A 24449-nucleotide genomic window follows, 5' to 3' on the forward strand; every position below is an offset into this window, starting at 1 on the left:
GATCCACCTTCCTGCTTTACAGCTGGCACAGTGTTCTTTTCATCAAATGCTGCTCCTTTTTTCCTCTAAACATACCTTTATCGCTTGCCCATTTGTGTTTCAGCAGACCACAGCACTTGATTCCAAAATACATCTGGTTTATCTAAGTAATGAGTTGCCTACTTCAGATCTTGGCTGTTGTGATTAGACAAAAAAAGGTCCCCACACCTGGGAATTCCTACTTGGAAAGCTGGGAAGATCTGAACCATTACAGCATTAGACACCATGACAATGATATTGCTGAATGTAACAAATTGGGAAAAAAATATTAAATGTGGCATGTGCACAAGTTCGAACACCCTATTGGTCAGTACTCAATAAGGCTTTGGCTGAAATCACAGCCTCTAAAAATATCTTGTAGGCAGTCTTTCTCTTCTTGATTTAGGATTTTTCTACCCCACTTTTCCTTGCAGGACACTTCTAACTCAGAAATATTCTTAGGCTGCCTTGCCTTTACACCAATTTTAAGATGTGCCCAAAGGTTTCAAATGATATGCAAGTCTCGGGATGATGAAAGCCATTTCAAAACTTTATCCTAACATTATCCTCTTGCATTATTCAAGCTCTTTTCATTTTCAGTTTCTTTACTGACTGTGGGACACTAGCTTCCAAGATTTGTTGATATCTGGTCAATGTAATTTCAAGGCATAATAAATCAACCACCATTCTTAAGAGTTTGCAATGTCGGAACAGTTGGAAATTCCATGCTATAAAATTCCGACATACTTCCCAGTTAAGTTGAACACAACATAATATCTCACCAATTAGAATTAAACCAGTGCCTAAACCACTGGACACTAGTCAGAATTGTTCATGGTGGTGGTGATAGGAACCAGAACCAAAGCATTTAATAGCTCTCTAAGTTCCCTCTCAGAAAGCAATTAGACAAAATGGTTATGAATACTTCATCTGATGTATATTGTTTTATGGTAACATTTTGAGAAGTTATCACAATTTTGCACCATTTCATTTCTACCTCTCATGTTCTACCTCTCATGATCGACCAATCATGTTAACATTTCCAAAAGGTGGGACCTATTTCATAGGAAAAACGGCACTCTAGACATTCTGGAAGTTCTAGATACGTGGCTGACTTAATACAGCAGCTAATCAGTGGCTTGCTAAAGCTACAAAAGTTTTACACTGTAAAACTACAAGATAAACCATCATCCAGAACTTTTTCAAATTTTCCATTCCACCTTAAATGACACAGCAGTTGCAATCAAATACAAACTATTTTTTCCGTTGTGCTGCATTTCTTACATTCTTGTGTCTAAATGCGCCAGAATGTAACTGCTGTATTATTTAAGGTGGAATGGGATATTCAAATAAGATGGTAACTACCAGCCTCATGGAAAAGCGTTCATGCAAAATGCTGTTTTCTTAGCACTAACAAACAACCAGAATCCTAGCAGAAGGTCTCGTTATTGCTGAAGTGGGATTTTTCCTCATGTATTGACTGAGTTTTGACAGGTACTACCCAAACTGAAGGTTCTAATGGTTCACCACTGGGCTTCAAAGTAAAATTCCGATAACGTGACAACCCCATATCATCTCTGTGGCATACATATAAATAATACTTAAAAGATTTACACTTTAACACGTGAAATCAAACAAAGAGCCAGGCGGAGGCAAGCTCATTGAAAAACAAATGTTTTCGCACCTGCTTGAAAGCAAGGTCATTAAAAATAATGATAATGAAAGGACAAAAAAGTGACAAGTGAAAGACATAAAGTGAGGCAGAAGCCCGGGGGCTCTTCAGCAGCCCACTCTAAACTCATTAAAAATCTTCACCTCTGACCTCTCCGCGCCTCTGCCCAATACAGCAACACGCCCAACACCAGACAAGCCAAAATAAGCTGGACGCCTTGGGGGCTGTAGGGCTGGAAGGCTGGTCCACCCAGAGCCAAGCCTGCTGAACCATGACCAGCTTTAAGATTTTAAGATGCAAATGAAAGCGATTACATTGACAAGGTGAACTGTGTAGACAGAAATGTCTACATGAGGACTAGAATCAGGATCAGGCTCATTCTTACAGTCGAGAATATGGCATGAACTAATGGCAATTTTATTCAAACACATATGCTTTAAGGTTGTATGACCCTTGCAGTCTTTTCAGAGCAACTTCACCATTTCTGCCATCTTTCATTCCTTCCAGTGGCCAGCTTTTGCCCAAATGTCTGCTTTTTGGTTGATGGACTATTCTGAATTACTTTAATATACACTAATACATCTATGAGTGAAAATAAATGTGCAACAATATATAGTAAAAATGCATTGCAATAATTGTTTCAAATGATTTTAAATGGCCCATGTCATGGAAACATTTATTTATTTATTTTTGAAGTTCACACAATTCATACATGGAAACTGAGCTGCAAAAACTGCCCATTTTAAAATCACTGCTTTTGTGAGGTCAAAAAACAAACAAACCCAAAAAGACACATAGTTTTACATTTACACAACAGGCAGTGCCTTACACTGAAGTTATAAGGGGTGCCTCTTTTAAATACTAATTAATTGGGCTGCTATTATAAAGCAGTGATTGTATCAAGTATGATTTATAATGTATTACAAATATACTATATATATATATATATATATATATATATATATATATATATATATATATATATACACCCAAAACAATAACTTTACAGAAGGCAAACCCTGCTTTATTTTTAATGTAAGTCAATGGAACCAGACATTTTTCCTAGTCATTTTGGGCTTTTTTTGCTTTTGGCCCACTGTTCATGAAATTTGCACACAATGTAAAGGGCAACAGGCATTTTTAAATAATGTCAAAAATGCAAAAATGTGAAAAAATCGAAATATGAGGTCTTCTTCCGACAGAAATAAAATATGATGTTAGTAAAAGTTAGTAAAACGGAATGCTGCTGATGATTTAGATTATTTGGAAAACTGTACAACATTGAGAATGAAGTTAGAATAAAATGTATATGCAGACTGATACACAACTGAAAAGTCCTGAAATCTCATTGGTAAAAATAACTATGGACAGAAGCTTTCTACAGTATATTGTTTCTCAATCGTCTTTGACAAAAACCTTTGTACTGAATAACACAGAATGAATAAAGATGGTAAATAATAGTGTATTAACCATCGGGTGACTACTTTATAATATACACTGTGTTGCTGTACGTTATTACTGAATAAAATAACTAGAACTCTTTAATAACATGACAACATCACCAACAGATGCACAACACAGTCACTGAGATACACAGTAATTCCTTTAAAGTACAATTACTGCCTTTCTGTGTGTCCGTCTGTCTCTCCATCTGTCTGTCTGATCTCTCATTACACCCTGTCCAGGCTTGATCGTAAAGTCTAGCATGAGAAGCATCTCTTTTGTTAAGGCTTTCCTCCTTCTGCTGATGACAACACACCACAATTACTGTATTAAGTGGCCAGAGGTGAGAGTGAGGGAGGAGAGGAAAGGAGGGAGGAAAGAAAAGAAGAAGGCCTAGGGAAAGCTGCTGTCAGTAGAATCCGAACCTTGTCAAAGAGGAGCTGGTTTAACAAGCTTGTGCCCACAGGCTGACAGTTCCTCCACCTTCCGCAGGAAGAGCAGAGTGTCAGGAATGCAATTAAAGGTTCTCCCCGCATGTGTGCAGATAGTTAGAACAGGAAAAACATCTCCAAACCCTTCTATCAGGTTCTCTGCTTTGTTTGCTTGTTTGAGCATAGTTTTACAACAACCATCTTTGGCAATAGCTCACAATGATATTAACGATAAATACGTAATTTCTTTTGCTACTTAATTGCTACTAATTTACATATTTATGCCAACATAACAGCAGATGGATTTTCTTTTATAATAATATTACCCACATGTTGTTCTTTTCTACTTGTTAGCTTTAAATATTTCAAACAAATGTCCTTGCATCTTTGCCATTATAGCATTCAGCCAATAACCATGCAAGTCTTTCTAGAACTCCAAATGTAACCATGAAAATTGTTATAGTGTAACCTGAAAATATGTGCAGCACAAACATAAAAAGTAGATGTAGCATAACAATGGAAATGGGTGTAGCATTAACATGAAATAGGTGTAGTGTAACCATGCAAATTGACTTAGCATAACCAGGCAAATGAGTGTCGTGTTTTGCATGGCAAAAAAAAGTCTAACCATGTAAAAGGGTGAAGTGTAGCCATGCAAATGAGTGTAACATAACCTTACAAATGGGTGTAATATAAGCAAGAAAATGGGCGTAACGTAACCATGCAAGTGGGCTTAGCACAACCACACAACTGGCTAACACACCCATGGAAAAGGTTGTAATGTTTGTATGTAAATGTGTGTAATAACTATGCAAATGGGTTTATTTTACTCGTATAAATAGCCATGAAAATTAGAGTAGTGATGGGGTCGGCAACCCAAATTTTAAGAAGAGACATATTTTTTTAACAAAAATCTAACCACTTTGGGAGCCACATTTTATGTCCATATTACCATCTTGGCTGCAAATATGTCTCAGTATGTGCTAATGCAATGGTTAATTAAAAAAATAATAAGAATTTTTTTTTACCTAAAAAATTTTAAATAAACTTACGTTGCAGACTTACTTTGCCCTGCTTTAAGCTTTAGCTCAGTTGTAGCCACTTTTCTCGCATCTCTGGCAGGAACCTCTTCCGCAAAAGTAGAACAGTTTCTTGTAAAAAATCTCTTAATGTTTGACTTTTCATGAGGCTGAAGTCAGCTTCTCATTCACAGCTTCTTGTTTGAATTTTCACATTCCACGTTAAATGGAATGGGAAAATTCAAACGAGAAGGTAGCGAATGAGAAGCTAACTACTCAGGTTTATGACAGTGTCTTGACGCAGATGAAACATATCACAAAGCCAGCTGAATGCAATGCAGATTAAGTCCAATCGACTTCAAATTATCGATGTTTGTTTCAAATCTTTCTCTTTGCTGTTTCGTTAACTACTAACTAGGCAACACTGTTATCTGCGTTGCTATGTGACCAGTGGTCTGCGCACCAATCAGGGTTAAAAGTTGGTGAATTAGCAGTTATGTATTAAGTCTAGTGTTTAAGACCATTTATTGTGAAAACTGTGATAAGACTGTGTGTTGAATGATCAGCAGAGCTTTATTGTTACTGTAAAGAAGAATTGTTATTTTTACCAAAAAATCTAGTTCTGCTGTGCAGCTGCAACAGGGCAATAAAAACTAAGCCATGAAAATGGCTGTTGTGTAACAATACAGTTGGGTGTAGTGTGGTCATGTAATGGGTACAGTGTAACCACACAAATGTGTGTAGAATAATTGTGCCAATCGGTGCATGGTAACGATGTGTAGTGTAACCATGTAAATGGTTGTAACATAATCATGCAAATGAGTGTAGAGTAACCATGCAAATTGGTGGATCATAGGCAGTGCAAATAGGTGTAATGTAACCATGCAAATGGGTTATTCATATGTTAATGGTACAGATTGTTAAGTAAGTCTTAAAATAGCATATTAAGCAATTTTCCCCAAAACTTCTACTTAACAGTTAACTAGATTTTCAGAAGCATTACAAGTGAAAACTATGCTTATGCACTCATATATTCAGAATGGTGCTGCAACTACTAATTAATTCTGCAACTGATTAATTTACTTACTTTTTTTTAAGTAGTTGGCCCAACCATTGTGCGTTCTACCATTTCCTCTCATTTGCCCCATCATACTACATCATACACTATTCTTCTTTTACAGCACACTGAAACAACACACTTGCTGTACTGTGTTCCAGCCTCTCAGAATGGCCATGTTTATCACATGAACATTGTAGAGCACTAAACAGACCTTTAAGAAAGTTATGTTGAGCTTACTCCATACTGGCTTCAACTGGATTCAACCAATCAATGCAGCCCTAACTCAAAACATCTGTAGGTACACTGATAAGTAACTCTATCAAGGCTTATTGTTTTGTCTGGCATTATAGAAATGTCATTAATACTGAGCTAAATACAAAATAATGTAAAGCAACAATGCTCTGAGAACATAGTCATTGCAAGAGAAAGAGTCAACAGAGCTATAAGTGTACAATAAAAAGTGTGTGGTTACCTCTGTATGTGTTTGTATACACAACACTGTGCAAAGGTCAGAGACCACCGTTCATTTATTTAACTTTCAGTCAAACAGCCATTATGTACAAATTACTCTTTCCACTTGCACAAGAAAATGGAAAGTCAATGCAAAATTAGTGAAAACACAGGAGTTTCCAAAACTGGAGTTCAAAAATTGACTATAGTGATACAAAGAAAATGGGACTTCTAACAATATAATACAAGACCTGGTAGCCCCCCAAAACTGTCTGCATCAGATAAACAGACCATAAAGCTTTCATCTTTGGAAGAGAGAACAAAGTTGCCTGAGATCTAAAAGAATCGACAGGTGTTTCTGTCCATCCTTCCACTGTGAGAAGACAACTCAATGCTAGGTGTCTGAAAAGATCTAGCTGTCAATAAGCCTCACTGAGAAAAGGAAATAGAGAAATCAAGCGAAGAAGCCGCTGGTGTCCTCAAAACAATGGGCTGGTCACTTCAGAGTCCAGACCTCAACATCAATAAAAGTGTTTAGAGGTACTTGGATCACGAGAAGCAGAAAATGCAACCAACTCCTAAGACTGAACTTAGGAGGTGCGGTAAAACATCACTGCAGAGTGAGTCTCTTGAAAAGAATTGAAGCTGTAATACATACTAAACAGTGAAAAAGGTGATGAGGCATTTAGTTGTTGAGGCTTCTTGGTAATTTTGTTATGTTCTCTGCTTTTTTCACCGACACTGTAAAATAAATACTTAATGGCTGTTTTGAGCGGATATTAAATAAATGAAGGGTGGTCTCTGGCTGTTATGTAGTACTGCATAATTCATGGGACTTGATATAGTAAAAAACACAAACCTGTGACTGTGAGTGTGTCGCAACTGTTTATAGCATGTTTCCTGTGTATTTGCAGTTCTTTGACTGATGACCGAGTGGTTGATCCGGACCCAGCCGGACGAGACTTGGAGCATTTCTGTCTCGCACAAAAACAGTGGCTGCTGAGTCATTTGTAACAACACAATTCTCCAACTTAAACACACACAAATGCACACTCTCTTTCTTCCACACCGTCACTCTGCTCTCATACACACAAAGACACAAAGACGGACAATGGGGCATTTGTGTATGAGGTAAGAATCACGAGGATGCGGACAAGCCATCAGGAAAAGAAAACAACTCACTCTCTCACATACAAACAGACATTTTCTATGGTATCCATGCATATGAATGGCATAAAACTGGACCACTTATTCCCTGAGAGTCGCTCTTATCGCACTGAACATGCCAGACTTTGACACCTTGTCCTAACAGCAAACGACATGAGTGAGCGACAGTTAAAATGACAAAACCAAAACACATTTTAATCAAACAGCTGCTGAAGGTGTCACTCTGGTTTTGATGGACGTCCTGTTTCTGTTTTTTGACGTATTACATCATACTGCTGTGATTTCCACTTTAAACAAAAAATTAGGGATAGACCAATACCTCTTCTTAGCCCTTCCAAAATGTGTTGTGTAATGCAAAAAAGCACCTGGTGGTTATTTGGCAACAGGTTAGTAACATGACTGGGTGTAAAAAATCCAGAAATACAACAAGAAATGTTGCTGCATCCAGAAATACAAGATAAAACACTAAAAAGGCAAAGAAGAAATCGTATCTAAACAGGATCCAAAAACACCACCACCTTCTCTGGGCCCAAGCTCATTTAACATGGACTGAGGTGAACTGGAAGTGTCAGTATTCATGATGGTACAGGGGTGCATTAGTGTACATTTCTTTGGTGACTGGCACATCTGTGAAAGCACCATTAATGCTGAAAGATACATACATGTTTTGGCAACATATGCTGCCATTCAAATTACGTCTTTTTCAGGGAAGGCCTTACATATTTCAGTAAGACAATGCCAAACCACATTCTGCATGTATTACAGCAGCATGGCTCTATATTAAAAGAGTCCGGGTGCTAAACTGGCCTGCCAGCAGTACAGTCCAGTTGTTTCACTGGTTGTCACCCAGTAAAAACAGTTGGAGGGTTATGAAATGAAAAATACAACAAAAGAGCCCCAGAACTGTTGAGCAGCTGAAATCCTATATCGAACAAGAATGGGGAAAACATCTTTTAAAGCAGCAGTCGGTCTCCTCAGTTCCCAAACGCTGTTGTTAAAAGAAGAGGTGATGAAACACACTGGTAAACCTGCTCCTGTGACAACACTTTTGGAATATGTTGTTGGCATCAAATTCAAAATGGGCACAGCTTCTCAGTTTCAACATTTGATATGTTGTTTTTGTAGTATTTTCCTTTGAAATTATGGTCTACATGATTTGCATATCATTGCATTCTATTTTTATTTACATTTTGCACAGTGTCCCAACTTTTTTTGGAAAAATAAGGTGTATTTCACAAATTTGCCCTGTCATTTGTCTCGGTGTCCCGTACACTCGCACTTACATTTACAAGTGTCAGACTCTGATGTTTTGAAGCTGTATTGAAGCTACAGGCTGCCACACCCTGCTGCTGTGTGAAACAGCTGACTGATGGACACACAATGCAGATGGGGCTAGTGGACACACTAGCCTGGCTAGCGAACTGCTATGCTAGCCAAGGATATCATTACCCCAAGAGACAGTATATCTCCCTAATGATTAGATTCCCTCAATAACAACCTGGACTCTGAGTTAATGTATACTGTTACTGACTACAGTATACATTAACTCAGTATACACTGACTACAGTATACAGATTTTTGTTGGCCTAAATAAAAAAGCTACAGCCAATGTAAAAACACATTGAAATGGTTTCCTAATCAAAAAGATACAAAAAAGCAAACAAACAAAATGCCCAAAAAATTTCCAAGAAAAGGAGTGTGATGAGAGCTGTACAAAACCCTCTGTTGTGCCACCCCACAACGTTCATGACCTCTCACCTCTGCCCCTGAGTAGCGCTCTGTGCGGGTCACAAGATCATCCAGGTGCACGCTGGGATGGACAGGCATGTTACGGAACTGCAGGGTGAAAATTTCCCTCCTGGTGGCAGCGTCCGGGAGAGGCACATACACAATCCGGTCCAAACGGCCTGGCCGCATCAGAGCCTTAGAGGAAGAGAAAGGGAGAGAGAGAGAGAGAGACTGACTTACTTAGGATCTACAAATTACAATTATTAAGTACATCACAATTATTAAGTACTAAAAAAACATTTTTTATACATATATATATATATATATATATATATATATATATATATATATATATATATATATATATATATGTGTGTGTGTGTGTGTGTGTGTGTGTGTGTGTACACGTATATATGTGTGTACAAAACGTACAAAAAACACACACACATATATATATATATACATACATACATACACACACACACACACACACACATATATACATATATATATATATATATATATATATATATATATATATATATATATATATATATATACATATATATATATATATACACACACACACACACACACATATATATATATACACGTGTATACACACACACACACACACACACACACACACACACACACACACACACACACACACACACATTTCATTTCAGCACTCCAGAAAGCAGGCATTTCTGTTTTAAGCTGCTCTCACAATGTAAAAATGCATTTGGGGGTCGGGCATGAGATTCTTGCCCTTTTGCCCTCAGACTGTGTAAGTGCCCTCCTGGTTGGCTTGTATAATAACGGTGTTTTACATAGCCACTCTTCCAAATTCACTTTTCAAGGCTCAGCTCAGCCTTGGCCCAAAAACAGAGCTAGTAGGTTGGTCAGCTTCATCACTAAAACATACTGGAAAAATAAAATGTGTCGCAACTTAGTTACATCAAATTTTATGTTTTTTTCCCCCAGTAAGTTAAATTCACCTAATCAACAGCCATATTATATTTTGCAGAAGGGTGTCTCTGTAGAGACACTGTATTTTCACTTGGAAAATCTAGACTTAGAAAACTTGACCAGGGCCCTGTTAAGTGTAATTCATGCGCATGGGCCATGGCCATATAGAGCAATATGAAGCTTTGCCAACACTTCACTGAAGTAGAACAAATGTTAAGAGATTTAGGAAGTTTTGCAGTAGTTTCATCTGCAAAAAGTCTCTCTGATATCGATGTTATGAATTTCACCGACACGCATAAGGTCAGAGGTCACACTGCATCAGCCAGACAGTGAAAACAACTCCAGGAAGCGAAGAGGAAGTCGTTGCTGCTCCCTCTCAGTGAGAGGTCACCCCCCTCCCCCGTAACACTTGGTCTGTGCCAGCCCCCATTCCCCTTTCATATCCTGCAGAAGAGTCCAAGCCTGTCCAGGGAAGGATCGCTCCTTCTTACTCTGAACATCTGCCACCAGTTCTCATCCAGTGTATTAAAGAACAGGCTGGATCAGTGACCAGAACACATTTATAACAACGGTGTGTCCAGGGTGGACTGATCAAGCACTTTGGAACACGTTGAAAAAACAATGCCATAGGGTACACATGCATCTGTCTTTTAAGGCCAAAATGTCCTGCCTTTGTTGGAACACCAGAGAATAAAAGAACCAACAAAATAATCCCCGCTGTAACATTACAGTGGAGTAGTGGACCTGCGTTCTCTGGAGTGATTGAGCACCAGTCAGTACTGCTGGGATGAGTTGGCGTGCAGTTGGAGGAGATTAGATATAAGGTCATTCTGTTGACAAAGAAGGGGAAAAGTCCAAGGAAAATAAATGGAAAAAACAGAGGTTTCCAAATCTAGAGTTCAAAACAATGATTTAAAGATACTGAGAAAATGGGACTTCCTCCAACCACCTGCAAGATCTGGTAGACCACCAAAACTAACTAATCAGCTTTCATCTTTGAGAGAGGGGAGAAAATTAAGTTCCACTCTTGCTTCAGGCCTGACAAACTCCACAGGTGTTTCTGTCTGTCCTTCCACTGTGAGAAGACAATGCAACACTATGGGTCTGAAAGGATGTTTAGCTGTCAAGAAGTTGGTTACTGTGAAAACAGACAAAAAGGAGTTGTGCTCACTAGAACACCAACACTGTTAAGTCAGGTTTTATGGACTGATTTTAAGATTTAAGATAAAATAGTTTATACGATTTTAACTGAAATAGTAATAAGCAGGAAGAGAGATTGCATCTCTAGTCTCATGGCCACATTGTTTTGAAGTAAAAGTGTCCTGAAGTATGAAAATCAGCATGGAACATTAAGAATCGTCCCTACCCTACTGAAACACATATTTTCTTCAGTTAAGTCAACTTTTTGTGTTCAAAACTAGCTAAAATTGTCACTATCAAAACATCTGGTGAACTTTGTTGAAGTGTTTTGGTTGTTTTATTAGTCACAAAATGAAATGTTCAATCATTTGTTTCAATGAAATAAACATAATTAGTAAAAGGTCATTCAAGGCAACTCTGGGTGTTGAACTCCACTGACCCAGTGAATACACACACACCCACACCCACACCCACACACACCCACATCCACACCCACACGCATACATACATTTTATACACACACACACGCACACACACGCACACACACACACACACACACACACATATATATATATATATATATATATATATATATATATATATATATATATATATATATATGCGCACACACACACCTACCTGTGTGACCCCAAGCAGGTTGTCACTTGACAGAGACATGTGTAAAAATGTAAAGTCACTCATCATATCTTACACATGTATACACTGTAGACAGACACATACATATACACACTCACTCACAGAGCAGACCCTCTTCTGTCAACAAACTCAGAATGTGGGGGTTCGTGTTGTGAAAGTGCTCGTCAACACTTGTCTAACATGCCAGGAAAAGGCAAAACACACACACACACACAAACACACACACACACACCGGATCCTGCGGAATAAGAAAAGTGTGTGTATCAGTGTTGCGTGTTATGAAGTGATGAATGTCCTGCTTTTACAGAGAAAGAAAAAAAAACATCTCCGTAGCCTCAGGCCTTTCAGATGAGTTTAACAGCTCTCAGCAGCATCTGTGTGTGTGTGTGTGTGCAGATGGGTTAGTAACTAAGACCTCTGAGATGTGTGTGTCAGTGATAATGTGTGTGTGTTCGTTTGGAGGGTCACTGGGTTTATGATGGCATTTGTTTCAAACACAGAGAAACACAGGAAGAGAACCTCATGCATGTGCGCTCACACACACACACACACACACACACACACACACACACATGCATGCACACAAATTACAACCCCAATTTCCAATGAAGTTGGGACGTTGTGTAAAACAAATAAAAACAGAACACAATGATTCGCAAATCCTTTTCAACCTATATTCAATTGAATACACTACAAAGACAAGATATTTAATGTTCAAATGATAAACTTTATTGTTTTTTGCAAATACTGACTCATTTTGAATTTGCAAATCGTCCCTACTTCATTGGAATTGGGGTTGTAGGAACACAGACTGGCAAATTCTTTTCACCGACAAGTGGCCGTCATTACTTGACGATTAACTGCCTGGCCAGGCTTATTTCAAAGATGTGACAAATTTGTGTCAAATCTGATTTGAAGCCGCTATAATAAAACACGTTATTTGTCTGCGTCACATAACATCATTGTATGACCACACTGCTGTTTTCATGATCAGATAAGGCCTATCTAGAGGAATGAATTACCTACTGCACCCAAAGCATACATATGGCGTCACATCTAATCCAAAATTCGGAAGTGAGCAAAACAGCTCTCACGTGAGGAAAACTACTCTTGAGCATGAGGAAAACCCCTCGTGTACTGCTGGACTATGAAGGTCTTCTTCTAGAGTGAAAGTCCTGTTCTCGTTTTTTATATGCGGCAAAAGCTCTGATGACCACTGACAGCCAGCCAATCACAACACAGTTCCAGAAGTCAGTAGTTGGGATGTTGGGATCTGTCCATAGCTGTGAAAAATTAAGTGAGCAGAAGTTTAATAGCGAGCCTAAAGAATAGTAGAAAGTTGGGCTCAAGGGTGGTTTTCCTCACGCAAGTGTTTTGCTCGTGCGCAAGAGTAGTTTTCCTCTTGCAACAGCGGAGTTCCTAGCTTGTACATTTTTAACTGGATTTGATGGCGTACATACAATTCATAATATTATGCAACTGAAATGATAAACCTGCCTATTCAAATAGTAACTGTTGTTTATTTAACTGCTTACATGCCTAATTCCAAAATTGGGACAGTAGTCGAAATGCAAAAAAACAGAAAACAGGTGATTAATAAATCTACTTTGCCCTGTACTTCAACAAAAACAGGACAAAGACAAGATGATTAATGTTTTATCTTAGCAATATTTTTTATTTTTTTACACATCTGCTCATTCTGAAATTGATGGAAGTTGGAACAGGCAATTTAAGTACAGAAACACAACCAGGAATGGCTCAAGCTTTCAAAGGGGTCTATCTGTGCACGTGCCTAGTGCATAAATCCTATCTAAAAATATTCCTAATACTTAAGACATATGAAATGACCAGGTGTAAACAGGGTCTGTGAGCCCCTTCAAACTGAACACGTCATGCACAGACACACAAAAACTCGGGTTTAAAAAAACAGAGGCAGGATGTGGGCAAGTGTGTGTATGACATCAGCTGAACAGATCGGAACCTATTAAAACAATCCATCTGTTCTGAAAGAGAAACAAATAGCGCACTCACTCACTAACACACTCACCAACATCTCGGTTTCTCTCAGTCCCTCTCTCTTCCCAACACCATCTCTCCATCTCTCCCTCTCCTCCATCTCTTTGGCCATTGGCAGACCATGTCCTCTAGAAGAGCCTTTACTCTCTGCTTCTCTCCTGACCAATAAAACTCATTCTTTGTATTTTTTAACCTTTAATATCTGCAAACAACTCAAAAATACAATTACATAGAGCTGCACATAGCAGACTATTGTTAAGTTTAAGATGAATTATTTTTATAGAAAATAAGCTGTATGAACTTCTAAGTAATCTAAGTAACCCATTTCCACTCCAACTTAAGCCTCAGGTACGTGACTTTGAATGTCCTAACAGATTACAAAAAACTGGCCACAATATCCAACTCTTTTCTGCAGATTTTTTGAGTGACTGAAATATTGAGGATCACGCATTAAATGAAGGAGGAACACACACTACTCAATTTGTTGCGTTGTTGCTGAATCAAACCTGAACTCACTGAACTCCCATGAACTCTCATGTTCTCTGTTACTAGGACATGCAAATAAACAAAGGTGGAGCAGCTCGCTGCTGCTTGCTCTGCTATTTGCCCTGACACAGTAAAGAAGCAACAGGTAGATATGTTTAAGTGAGGGTCATGGATGTAAAAATGTGGTCAGCGTGGTATTTTGTAAATGTACAGGAAGTTTTAAATGTACATAAACTCAAATGTGCTCGTGCCTCAAACTCAATTAAAGAAGTCCATTCAGATGTAGTGGTTGACCAGTATACACTACTACACTGAGCTCAGAGTCAGGTTGAAGAAATCTAACATTTTATACAGTCCAACTGGCCTAAAATTTGATCGGGAGAATCTGAGACTGCACCCCTGCAACACTACTCAATTCTCTCTCCAACTGTCGACTCAGTCTGAGCCAAAAACCTACAGACTAGAGCCAACCAACACAGTCTCAGCCAGACTGAGAATCGGTGCTACAAGCGGGATAAAAGTTTTGCAGTGTAACCCCAGCTTTTAAGGCTTTAAAGGCTTTGTGTTTTATTCCTTGGTGATTTCAACATTTGCAATGGTTGCTGTGCAAATTTTCTATGCCTTTCATCAAATGCTGCTCCTTTTATCTCCAAATATAAAATATCTTTGGAGAGTCTGACGAAGGAGTTCAGTTTTCACTTCACCAGTTTACAGCACTTGTTTCCAAATGTTGTTTTGCATATCTCCGACATTGACTTTTGTGATGAGGTCACATGTAAAGTCTCCTTTTGATGACTCTTCCATGCAGTTTTGGCCTGCAATATCACATGGTTTGCTTTGCCTTTCTGGCCAACATACAAGCAATGTTCTTGGTCTTCGACATCTTGCTTTGACTTCCACAATTCCCCAACTGACAGTTCTTAATGACAGTTCATACAGAGAAAACCGTGAGCTGGAAGCACTGCGATATCTTTTAATAGCTTTCCTCTGTTTTGGTAGTTTCATATTCAGATCCTCAGCCAACTGCTTAGAGGAGGCCATGGTTGTTGATGGTTAGGATGAGGTTTGAAAAGTATTTTCATCAGCTGAGTGTTCCTAAAGACAGTTCTTGAAATGCCTAACAAGGCAATTAAGGCCTAGAATATTAAGAGTACTGTACACACACACACACACACACACACGAAGGCACAGCTGTTTTGCTATGTTTTAAGAGTGCGCTCAAGGTGACCTACAAGTCCAGCTGGTAGAGCCTGTAAATCTCACCACCTGTGCAAAGTGTGTGTGCTGGTGTTGCTACAGCCTATAAAATTCACTACCGGATTTGAAAAACACAGTTTGTGTGTGTGTGTGTGTGTGTGTGTGTGTGTGTGTGTGTGTGTGTGTGTGTGTGTGTGTGTGTGTGTGTGTGAGAGAGAGAGTTTTGTATCACACTAGTGGCCCTGAAGTGGTAAGTGTTATAAAATCAACATTGTTGCAGAGACATTTAATACACTACTACATTATTTAGCAGTAAGATTTTTAAAATAAAGAAATGATGTATCCAAAATAATGAACCGAGCTGGGGATGATTCTAAACCGACGGAGAAAGCTGTAGAACACGTACAAAATTAATATGTAGAATAAATTTCGAACAAATGTATTATTGTGAAAGGAGCCCTTCCAAAATCATCCAGAATGAGGGTCTAATAAAAAGTAATACATAGAATAAACTCCAATAAAATTACAATACAATTAACATCCAGAATTCAGTTTTAGTTATGTTCATTTCCAGAAGTACCTCATGATAAAACTGACATACAAAATCGTTATAATATATATATATATATATTCCGAATGATTATATGATGAATTATCCAGAATTAACTTAAAAAATTAATATCCGGAAACAAGCTCAAATACAGTTAGTAGTCAGAATGAAAAAAGAAAAAAAAAAAAAAAAAACGGGGGTAAAAAAAAAAAACGAACACCTAAAATATATCTCTTAAAATCATTCTCTCATTTTTAGAATGATAATATGACACAATTAACACCCAGAAAGAAGTTTTTGTAGAATTAATTTCCAGAAATACATGATGATAAAATAACCATACATATTGCAGTTATAATAAAATGAATATCCAGAATGAACATACGATAGCATTAATAGCCAGAATTATTTTAGAATATAGTACATATCCAGAATAAACTATGATAAAATCCATACACACATAACATATATTTCAACTCCGATCAAAAGCAGATATTATAGTATATTATTGATCATTTAACTACTAGTTTAGTCTGGTTTACACCACTTCATTGTACACTCTATATGTTTTCATGATAAAAATGAAGAGGACAAGTAATTCCAAGCTTTTGAATGACAGTGTATGTGTCTGTATAGAGTTACAGCACCCCCGGTCAAATGATAAAATTTACATTTTCTTTTTATTCTTGCGTTATTTTAAACTCTGTAAACACAGAAATTGTGCCCAAATTTGCAGAAAAATGCCATATTTAGTCTGTAGCTTATGAAGGATGTGTTAACTTGCTTTCTATAAAAAAAAAGTAAAATCATCCAAACATGTAATTTGACAGGGTGTGTTTAAACTTTTGCACACAACTGTATATGGTGGAGCGCAAAAAACTGCCGTTCGACAACTGTAGAGGTATGCTGTAAACTGTGGGTGTGTTTACTTTATAAGGCTTCCCTTCTGCGCAGCTGTCCCCAACTCGCACAGCATGGTTCTCGTGCGAGACCCCGACTGTCCTCACAATGCCTTAAAACCAAACCTGTATTTATTACACTGTAAAACAACTTTCCAATACTTTTTTTCTCTTTCTTTTCTATCCACTCCTCCATCCACCTGCCTGCTTTCCTTTCCTCTACTCTTTCCATATTACTATTCTGTGTTGTTAGCCTGGTTTCGTTCACACCCCCCACCCCTATTCCCCCCCACCCCCTTTTTGGCTTTTATCCTTTTCCTTTGATGAATACAGCAGAGACATTTGTGGCCCAGAAGCAGTAACTCAACATCATTATTTCTGCCTCTTCCTTTCGCACCTTTAGAACCCTCCCTGTTTCTCTCGCTTCCTCTGCTTTCTCTCTCCAGTGGACAGGTGGAGGTCTCTGCAGAAGGTTTGAATCAATTGATGACAAAAAAAAAAAACAATTCTTCAAGAAATCATTCAATGAATTATGAGGAAATACATTTCATCACTAATCAATTTGACTTGATTATTCTGCTGGAAACTATTCCAAGTTATTTGTAATTTATGTTAATGCATGAATGTGAACAGCAGTGTACAAGCCTTTTTTCATAGGTTTATGTTTTGTTTTTGTTTTTTTTTAGGAACATTTTTAGGGTTGAAAAGTAAGAATTTTACACAGGTCAAGAAATGAACACATAGTCCACTGAGTATTACAATCAACACTAAATCTACATTATAATATTACTACTGCTTACTACTAATAAAACAGACTTTTTAATCATCCAAAAGCATTACTTACATACATAAAAGAGATCTCATTATTTACCTGAAGCTTGTGACAGACACATTAGCATATGTTTTACCTTGTAGCAGTTTAACAGTGACTCAGTACAGAGCTACTGCCATTGTTTTTCATTTCTAACAACCTACAGATTCGACTGCTGCTTGTCTTCAGTCAGTGATGCATCTAGAACTGCGAGAAAGCCTAGAGTGACATTTCTTTCTAGCCTACTGGAAATCATCACTGGTTGCTTCTTCTGCCATTTCGTAATCAGGCTGACAGTTAATCTAACATATTAGCATGTCTCCCCCGCGACCCTGAGGGAGAAGCGGCTTCGAAAATGGATGGATGGATTAGGATGTCTCTTTAGCTCCTGAAGTCCTAACTAATAGGAGAGCTGGCTTGGCTATATCCACATAGATGCCACAGAGAAAAACAATTCCTGATCCAATACCCGGTCAATTTTTTGCTTAGAAGGCCCTGGAGCTTCACCACTGCTGGCAGTATTTTCTCAACATGCACAATGATGGATGCTAAAAAGTTAGCCTGCTAAACGCTGTTTCGCCTCGTCTACGTCGTCAAAAGTACAATAAAACTATACATTAAAATCAAGCTAATAAAAACATTAGCTTACAAACAAATAATGAATCATATTTGGGAATTACCGAAAATACACATCAAACTGCTGCAGTACATAATTTTGGACAAAATCTGTTTATTTTTATTTTTTATCTTTAGCTTTTCTGCAAAACAGACATTCTGCTGAGCATCAGAGTTTGATTCTGTGTTCGTTTCGGAACATCCAGTATTGCACACGCCAATCAATTCCTGAAGAATAAAATCATGTCCCTCCCACAATTACTTCCCAGCCGAGTATTCATTTTCACTCGGAAGCCCTGTTAAGGAATAAAAACGCATTCTGATTTCTGATTCATGTTGAGGTTAAAGATTTGTGCTTAACACTGCTAAAATAAGCATTTCCTTCAGTTTGGAATTCACAAATCTGCAGGTCAAAGTTCATTAAATGGGAATTCACTGGGAAAGAATTCCAAACTTTGGGATATAAAATTGCTCATCAAGACAAATTCCACTGACGTCATTGCAGTTTCACTCTTGAAAAATTTGTTGACAACAGCTAGTGAGCCTTAAGGAGAGGATGGCGTAGATTTGCTTTTGTTTTTTTTGCCAAACTATTCCTTGAATTGGGAAACATACGGAAACGTAGCTGTTCGCATGACAAAATAAACATGGCTCTATGTGTGAAGTGTGGTAGCTGTGAGGTTAAAGGGTCAGCAGGCTTATTACAGTTTGGCAGCAGCGTGTGTGTGTACTGGAACAATAATAAAGAGGTGGTGTGTTCCCTCTCTTTCACTCTCACTCGCTGGAATGACAAATATTTACTTCACTCAGAGTTACACACACACACGCTAACAGTCACACACTTTCCACTTCTCCAGTATCTGTCTGAATGAAACCGATAACAGGACTCTTCCATTCTCCTGGCCCTGTTTACACCCCGCCCTCCCTCTGCCAGTGGTACACTCCATTATAAACAACAGGATATGAGATTCCATTCACAATAACCACAGCATGTACCCTGCATGCCATCCAAAACACACTACGCACATACTCACAGGGGTGGTGAGTGATGAGACTGACTCAATGAGAGATCCAGAGAGACATCCGCTTCCTCTGGAGCATCAAACCAAAACATTTAACTACTGCCAAACACACACAGACACACACACACACACACACACACACACACAAATACACACACACACACAGGTTTCAGGCTGTTATTTGGTGGAGTGTGTTGTGTGTTTATGGCTAACCATTTTGGGTAATAACATTTTCAAAACAAAAAGAGAAAAACAAAAGAAAAAGAAGAATGAAGGAAAGAGAGAAAGAATGAAGGAGAGAGAGAGAGAGGCAGAGAGACAGAAACAAAGAAGAGAGGAGAAAAATCATATAGAGATATTGGAAGAAAGAAAGATCAACTAAAGAAGAGAAATATCAAAAGAGAGAGAGACTAAGAGAAAGATAGACAAACCAAGAAATAGAGAGAGAGATAAAAGAAGAAAAAAAGAAAGGAGAAAGAGAGATAAAAGGAGATAGAGACAAACAGAAAGACAGAGTGAGGGTGAGAAATAAAAGGAAAAAGAGAAAAGGTCAGCGAGTCTGACGGAGAGAGAGAGAGAGAGAGAGAGAGAGAGAGAGAGCCTGGCACAAAACCAAAGCACCTTAAAGCAATGCTCCGCCCCATATGAGACACACGTCACACTCAGTGAACAGGTAGTCGAGGTCACTCTCTGTTGCCGAGGGCAACCTGATCCCTGGTGCCCAGCAACGAACCTGCTTTTAGCACAACAGTAAAGTGCGGTCAGTTTACAATGCTATTGTGTGGAGAACACCCAACACAACGCTACACACACCCGTCTACAACACTGAGTGTGTAACTCAGTAACTGTGGGTGTGCTGTGGAGTAAATCAGAAAAACAGGACATTCACAGAATTTCAGCAGAACCAACACAAAATATTAAAATTAGTATACACACACACACACACACACACACACACACACACACACACACGAGGCCATTTGTGAACATTTTTAGGGGTCCTGAGTGAGGTGGAGGGAGCCCACACAGCCTAATACTTTTATTTTGTAAAGCAAGAAAGACATTTTTTTTTATCAGTACAAAAGTTAATTATTAATGGTAAGGTAAACATAATAAAACAGACCTTAATGGGTCCATTCATTTATCTTTTTCCCTTAAAGGTCCACTTTATGTTTGTGTGGCTTTACAAACTAAAAATTCATTCATTTGTACATGAACCTCTTCCGATCTATCTTTATTGTCTAGAACTGAACAGGAATGTTGTTACTGTGCCATTAAGCAAAGCCTGAAATATGTTGGCTGGTTATTCCAGCGCTGGCTCGTTGCTCACTTGCCATTGCGACACTGATGCCAGCTTCAAAGCACTAAAATGTTTGTTCTTCTTCTGGAAGTGCTACTCAGGAACTGGGAAAGTTTTCAGATTTAGATTGTAAAGTTTAGGTATCCTGAGAGTAGTTACAGTTGCTAGGCTATGAAGGACCAACTGGCTGAACTAGCTTGCTACAGCGCCACGCTAAGGCAGGCCAGTTCTGCATCGGTAGTTAGCTAAGAAAAACATTAACGTCATAAGTTTATTTTCAGGGGTGTTGATTTTGAGACATTTATAGGGTGCAAGAGGTTAATTATGGACTCCTGGACCCCCCAGGACCCAGTATTTTGCACCTTGCCTTAAATATATGCAATATGTAAATTAGCTATATTTTGCCACACTGTATGGTGCCTCATTTAAAAAGCAGAACTTAGCTTCAGTCTGAATGGGTGGAGCTAAACATCTGTAGGCTGAATAGATGGATATATGTAAATGTGATTTCCAAATGAGTTGTTTTGCAGCTTAGTTTCCATACGCCTATGCCTGAATAGGTTTTTTATGCTTTTTTGTGTTTTGTTTTGTTCATACCGCATCCACTTAAACTTTTTTCCCCCCATTGGAATGAATGGAGGAATGCTCAACATCCTGAAATGGAGACATTGCACTTACATAACACATAATGCTTATAACACTACCTTCTATCCCACCACAGTGAAAATACACTCTGTAGCCAAGTATTTTTGGGCACTCCTCTTACACTATATGGACAAAAATATCAGGACACCTACACACTACACTTACATGAGCTTTTATGGCATCCCATTCTAAATCCATAGGCATTAATATGAAGTTGGCCCCCTTTTGCAGGTATAACAGCTTCCATTCTTCTGGGATGCTTTCTACAAGATTTTGGAGTGTGTTTGGAGGAATTTTTGCCCTTTCATCCAGAAGAGCAGTTGTGATGTCAGATACTGATACTGGATGAGAGGGCTATCTGTGTTCTAATTCATCAAAAAGGTGTTCAATGGAGGTGAAGTCAGGGCTCTGAGAGGGCCTGTCAAGGTCTTCCACACCAAACTCACCCAGTCATGACTTTATGAACCTGCTTTGAACACTGGGTCATGTTGAAACAGAAAAGGGATTTCCCCAAACTGTTACCACAAAGTTGGAAGCGTAAAATTGACTAAAAGGTCGTGTGCTGAAGCTTTCCCTTCACTGGAACTAAGAGGCCTAGGCCAACCCCTGAAAAACAACCCCATATTATTATCCCTCCTCCACCAAACTTTACACAATGCAGTCAGGCAGGTAATGTTCTCCTGGCAGTCTTCCAACCCAGACTCATCCATCAGGCCGCCAGAAAGAGAAGCATGATTCGTTACTCCACAGAATACATTTCCACTGCTCCAAAGTCCAGCAGCAGCATACTATACACCACTCTATCCAATGATTGGCACTGTGCTTAGTGACTTGCATGCAGCTGCAGCTTTTGTGCTTATGTTAATGTCAATGTCAGAGGATGTTTGGAACTCTTAAGAGGTGTGTCTCAATACTTTTGTCCATATAGTGTATGTCACCATCAGACAAATATGTTAGCAACACCTTAGCAAATACCTAAGGTATCTTAGCAACAGCTTAGGAACCACATCAGCATCTATCTGGGATAGTCTAGCACCATAGCAACTACCTGGAAGACCAACATAAGCTGTATAAATATTTCCAAAAATAATCAAGTGTTCTGCACCTGCTTTAACTTCTGAAGTGTTATTCAAGCCAACATTGAGTGGGCAATTTTTGCTTAGTTGCTGCCTTATTCTACTCATAGTCTGTGTGGTACTGATGATACTGATTTTGATCACTGGGGATGGTGGGCTAAGAGACACAGCCTTGCACATGCGTGCTCGGCATTTGCAAAGTGTGTATGCATGTCTATGCTTCAGTTGTCTCCATGGATACTGGCTGCTCCCACCAACTCTTGCACACACACACACACACACACACACACACACACACACACACACACACACACACACACACTTAAGACTATAAAACAACAGGTGGGGATTCCAAATGCAAAGAGGTGAAAGGTCAGAGTCACAAACAGCCTAATCCTCAGTCAAAAAATAATCAAAACAGGACTATCCACACACACACACACACACACACACACACACACACACACACACACACACACACACACACACACCTGTCTACAGTCTTTTACTCAGCAATTCACAAATAGCCATTTACAGCCTGTAACCCGGCCAACCTCCCCATGCTCTGCCCACAAATGTTTTCTTTAGTAGCTACTGTTGCTAGGTTGGTCAAGATTTGCAGGTCTTTAGTCAAAAATGTAAAATGTCTTTCATCTGGCGGCGTAATTCATGGAGGTGGGGGGTGGGGGTGTGTGGTAGTGTTGGTCAAGCAGGCAAGTAAATAGTGTATTTGTGGGCAGGGCATGGATGGGCCATTTCACAACACAAGTACTGATGCACCCAAAATCCACCAGGCTCCACCCTACACCCCGCACACAGCTGTACCCTCAACAACCTATTACAATCTGCCCAAACACCTGATATCCTGACGTTCACATGAACGTGCGTGCATGTATGCAACTGTAACCCTGCGGCTATGAAACATTTAACATATATTGCTTGTGATTAGAGCTAACAAATGTTTTATAATATACATAATTACAAGAAAAAGAAAAGTTCACGTCGTGTTTCATTTTAATGTTCAGGGATCATGCAAATCTCACCACTCTGATGCCTTTAATAGAAGCACCACCAACATAAAAGTACTGATGCACATTTATTACAGTTAATGAAAACAGGATTATGATTTATGTATGCAATATTAAACATTATATAAGAACAAAAGAAATGAACCCACCCAGTTACAGAATGTGTTTCTGTGTGTCTGTGCATGTGTGTGTGTGTTTGTGTAAAGGGAGAGATTGGATTGAGTGTTTGAAAGGCCAGTAAAAATGTTATTTATAGCAACCATACCTACTTTATAGGTTCCCCTTGGGGTGAACCAAGGGCCACGTGCTTCTCACACACACCCATACACACACACACACACAAACACAGGCAAGGTAAATAATTAAAGAATGAAGGACCAGATTAAAATAAGACACATGTGCAGACATGATCACTAGTTCCATTTTCCTCCTAACCAGCTCTGGATCTCCAAAACACTCTATGGTATGATCTGTCATTGTATTAGAATATTATAATTTTACAGATCTACTCCCCCAATCAGCCCGTCAGATGCACTAGTCTTATCGGTCCCAATCAGATCCACTCTCTCAACCAGAACCAATCCCATTACCAATCTTAATCAGATCACAACCCCTACAGGTCCCAATTAGAAGCACTCATACGTGTCAGATCTACTGCAATCAATCCCAATCAGGTCCAATACCTGAATCAGTTCTAGTCTGATCCACTGGCCATTCAGCCCCAATCAGGTCTGCTGCCCGAATAAGTACAAATCAGATCCACTCCCCTAATCAACCTCAATCAGATCCACTGCCCCAATCGGAATCAGTCAGATCCACTTCCCCATTCGGCCTAATATCAGATTCACTCCCTTGTCAGTCTTAAATCACATCCACTTCCCTGATCAACCTAAACTAGATCCACTGCCCCAACTGGACCCAGACAGATTCACTACCCTAATCGGTCCCAATGAGATTCAAACCTCCAATCAGCCCTAATGCAGTGATTTCCACTACTGAACTGTGTCTGTTAATGCAAAGCTGTCTGAAGGCCACAGCCAGCCAATG

The 24449-nt window shown here is 38.9% G+C and overlaps 1 protein-coding gene across 1 annotated transcript in view; it reads right to left on the reverse strand.

Annotated features, from left to right (window-relative positions):
- spata5 (spermatogenesis associated 5) overlaps positions 1-24449 on the reverse strand; it is a 171871-nt gene that overhangs the window by 20859 nt on the left and 126563 nt on the right. Inside the window, exon 15 of the mRNA XM_017709728.2 lies at positions 9019-9183. Within this exon, the coding sequence (XP_017565217.1) occupies positions 9019-9183 (165 nt within the window). The remainder of the gene's footprint in view (positions 1-9018; positions 9184-24449) is intronic.

The sequence above is a fragment of the Pygocentrus nattereri genome, chromosome 14 (genome assembly GCF_015220715.1).
Source record: "Pygocentrus nattereri isolate fPygNat1 chromosome 14, fPygNat1.pri, whole genome shotgun sequence".
Classification (NCBI taxonomy): Eukaryota; Metazoa; Chordata; class Actinopteri; order Characiformes; family Serrasalmidae; genus Pygocentrus; species Pygocentrus nattereri.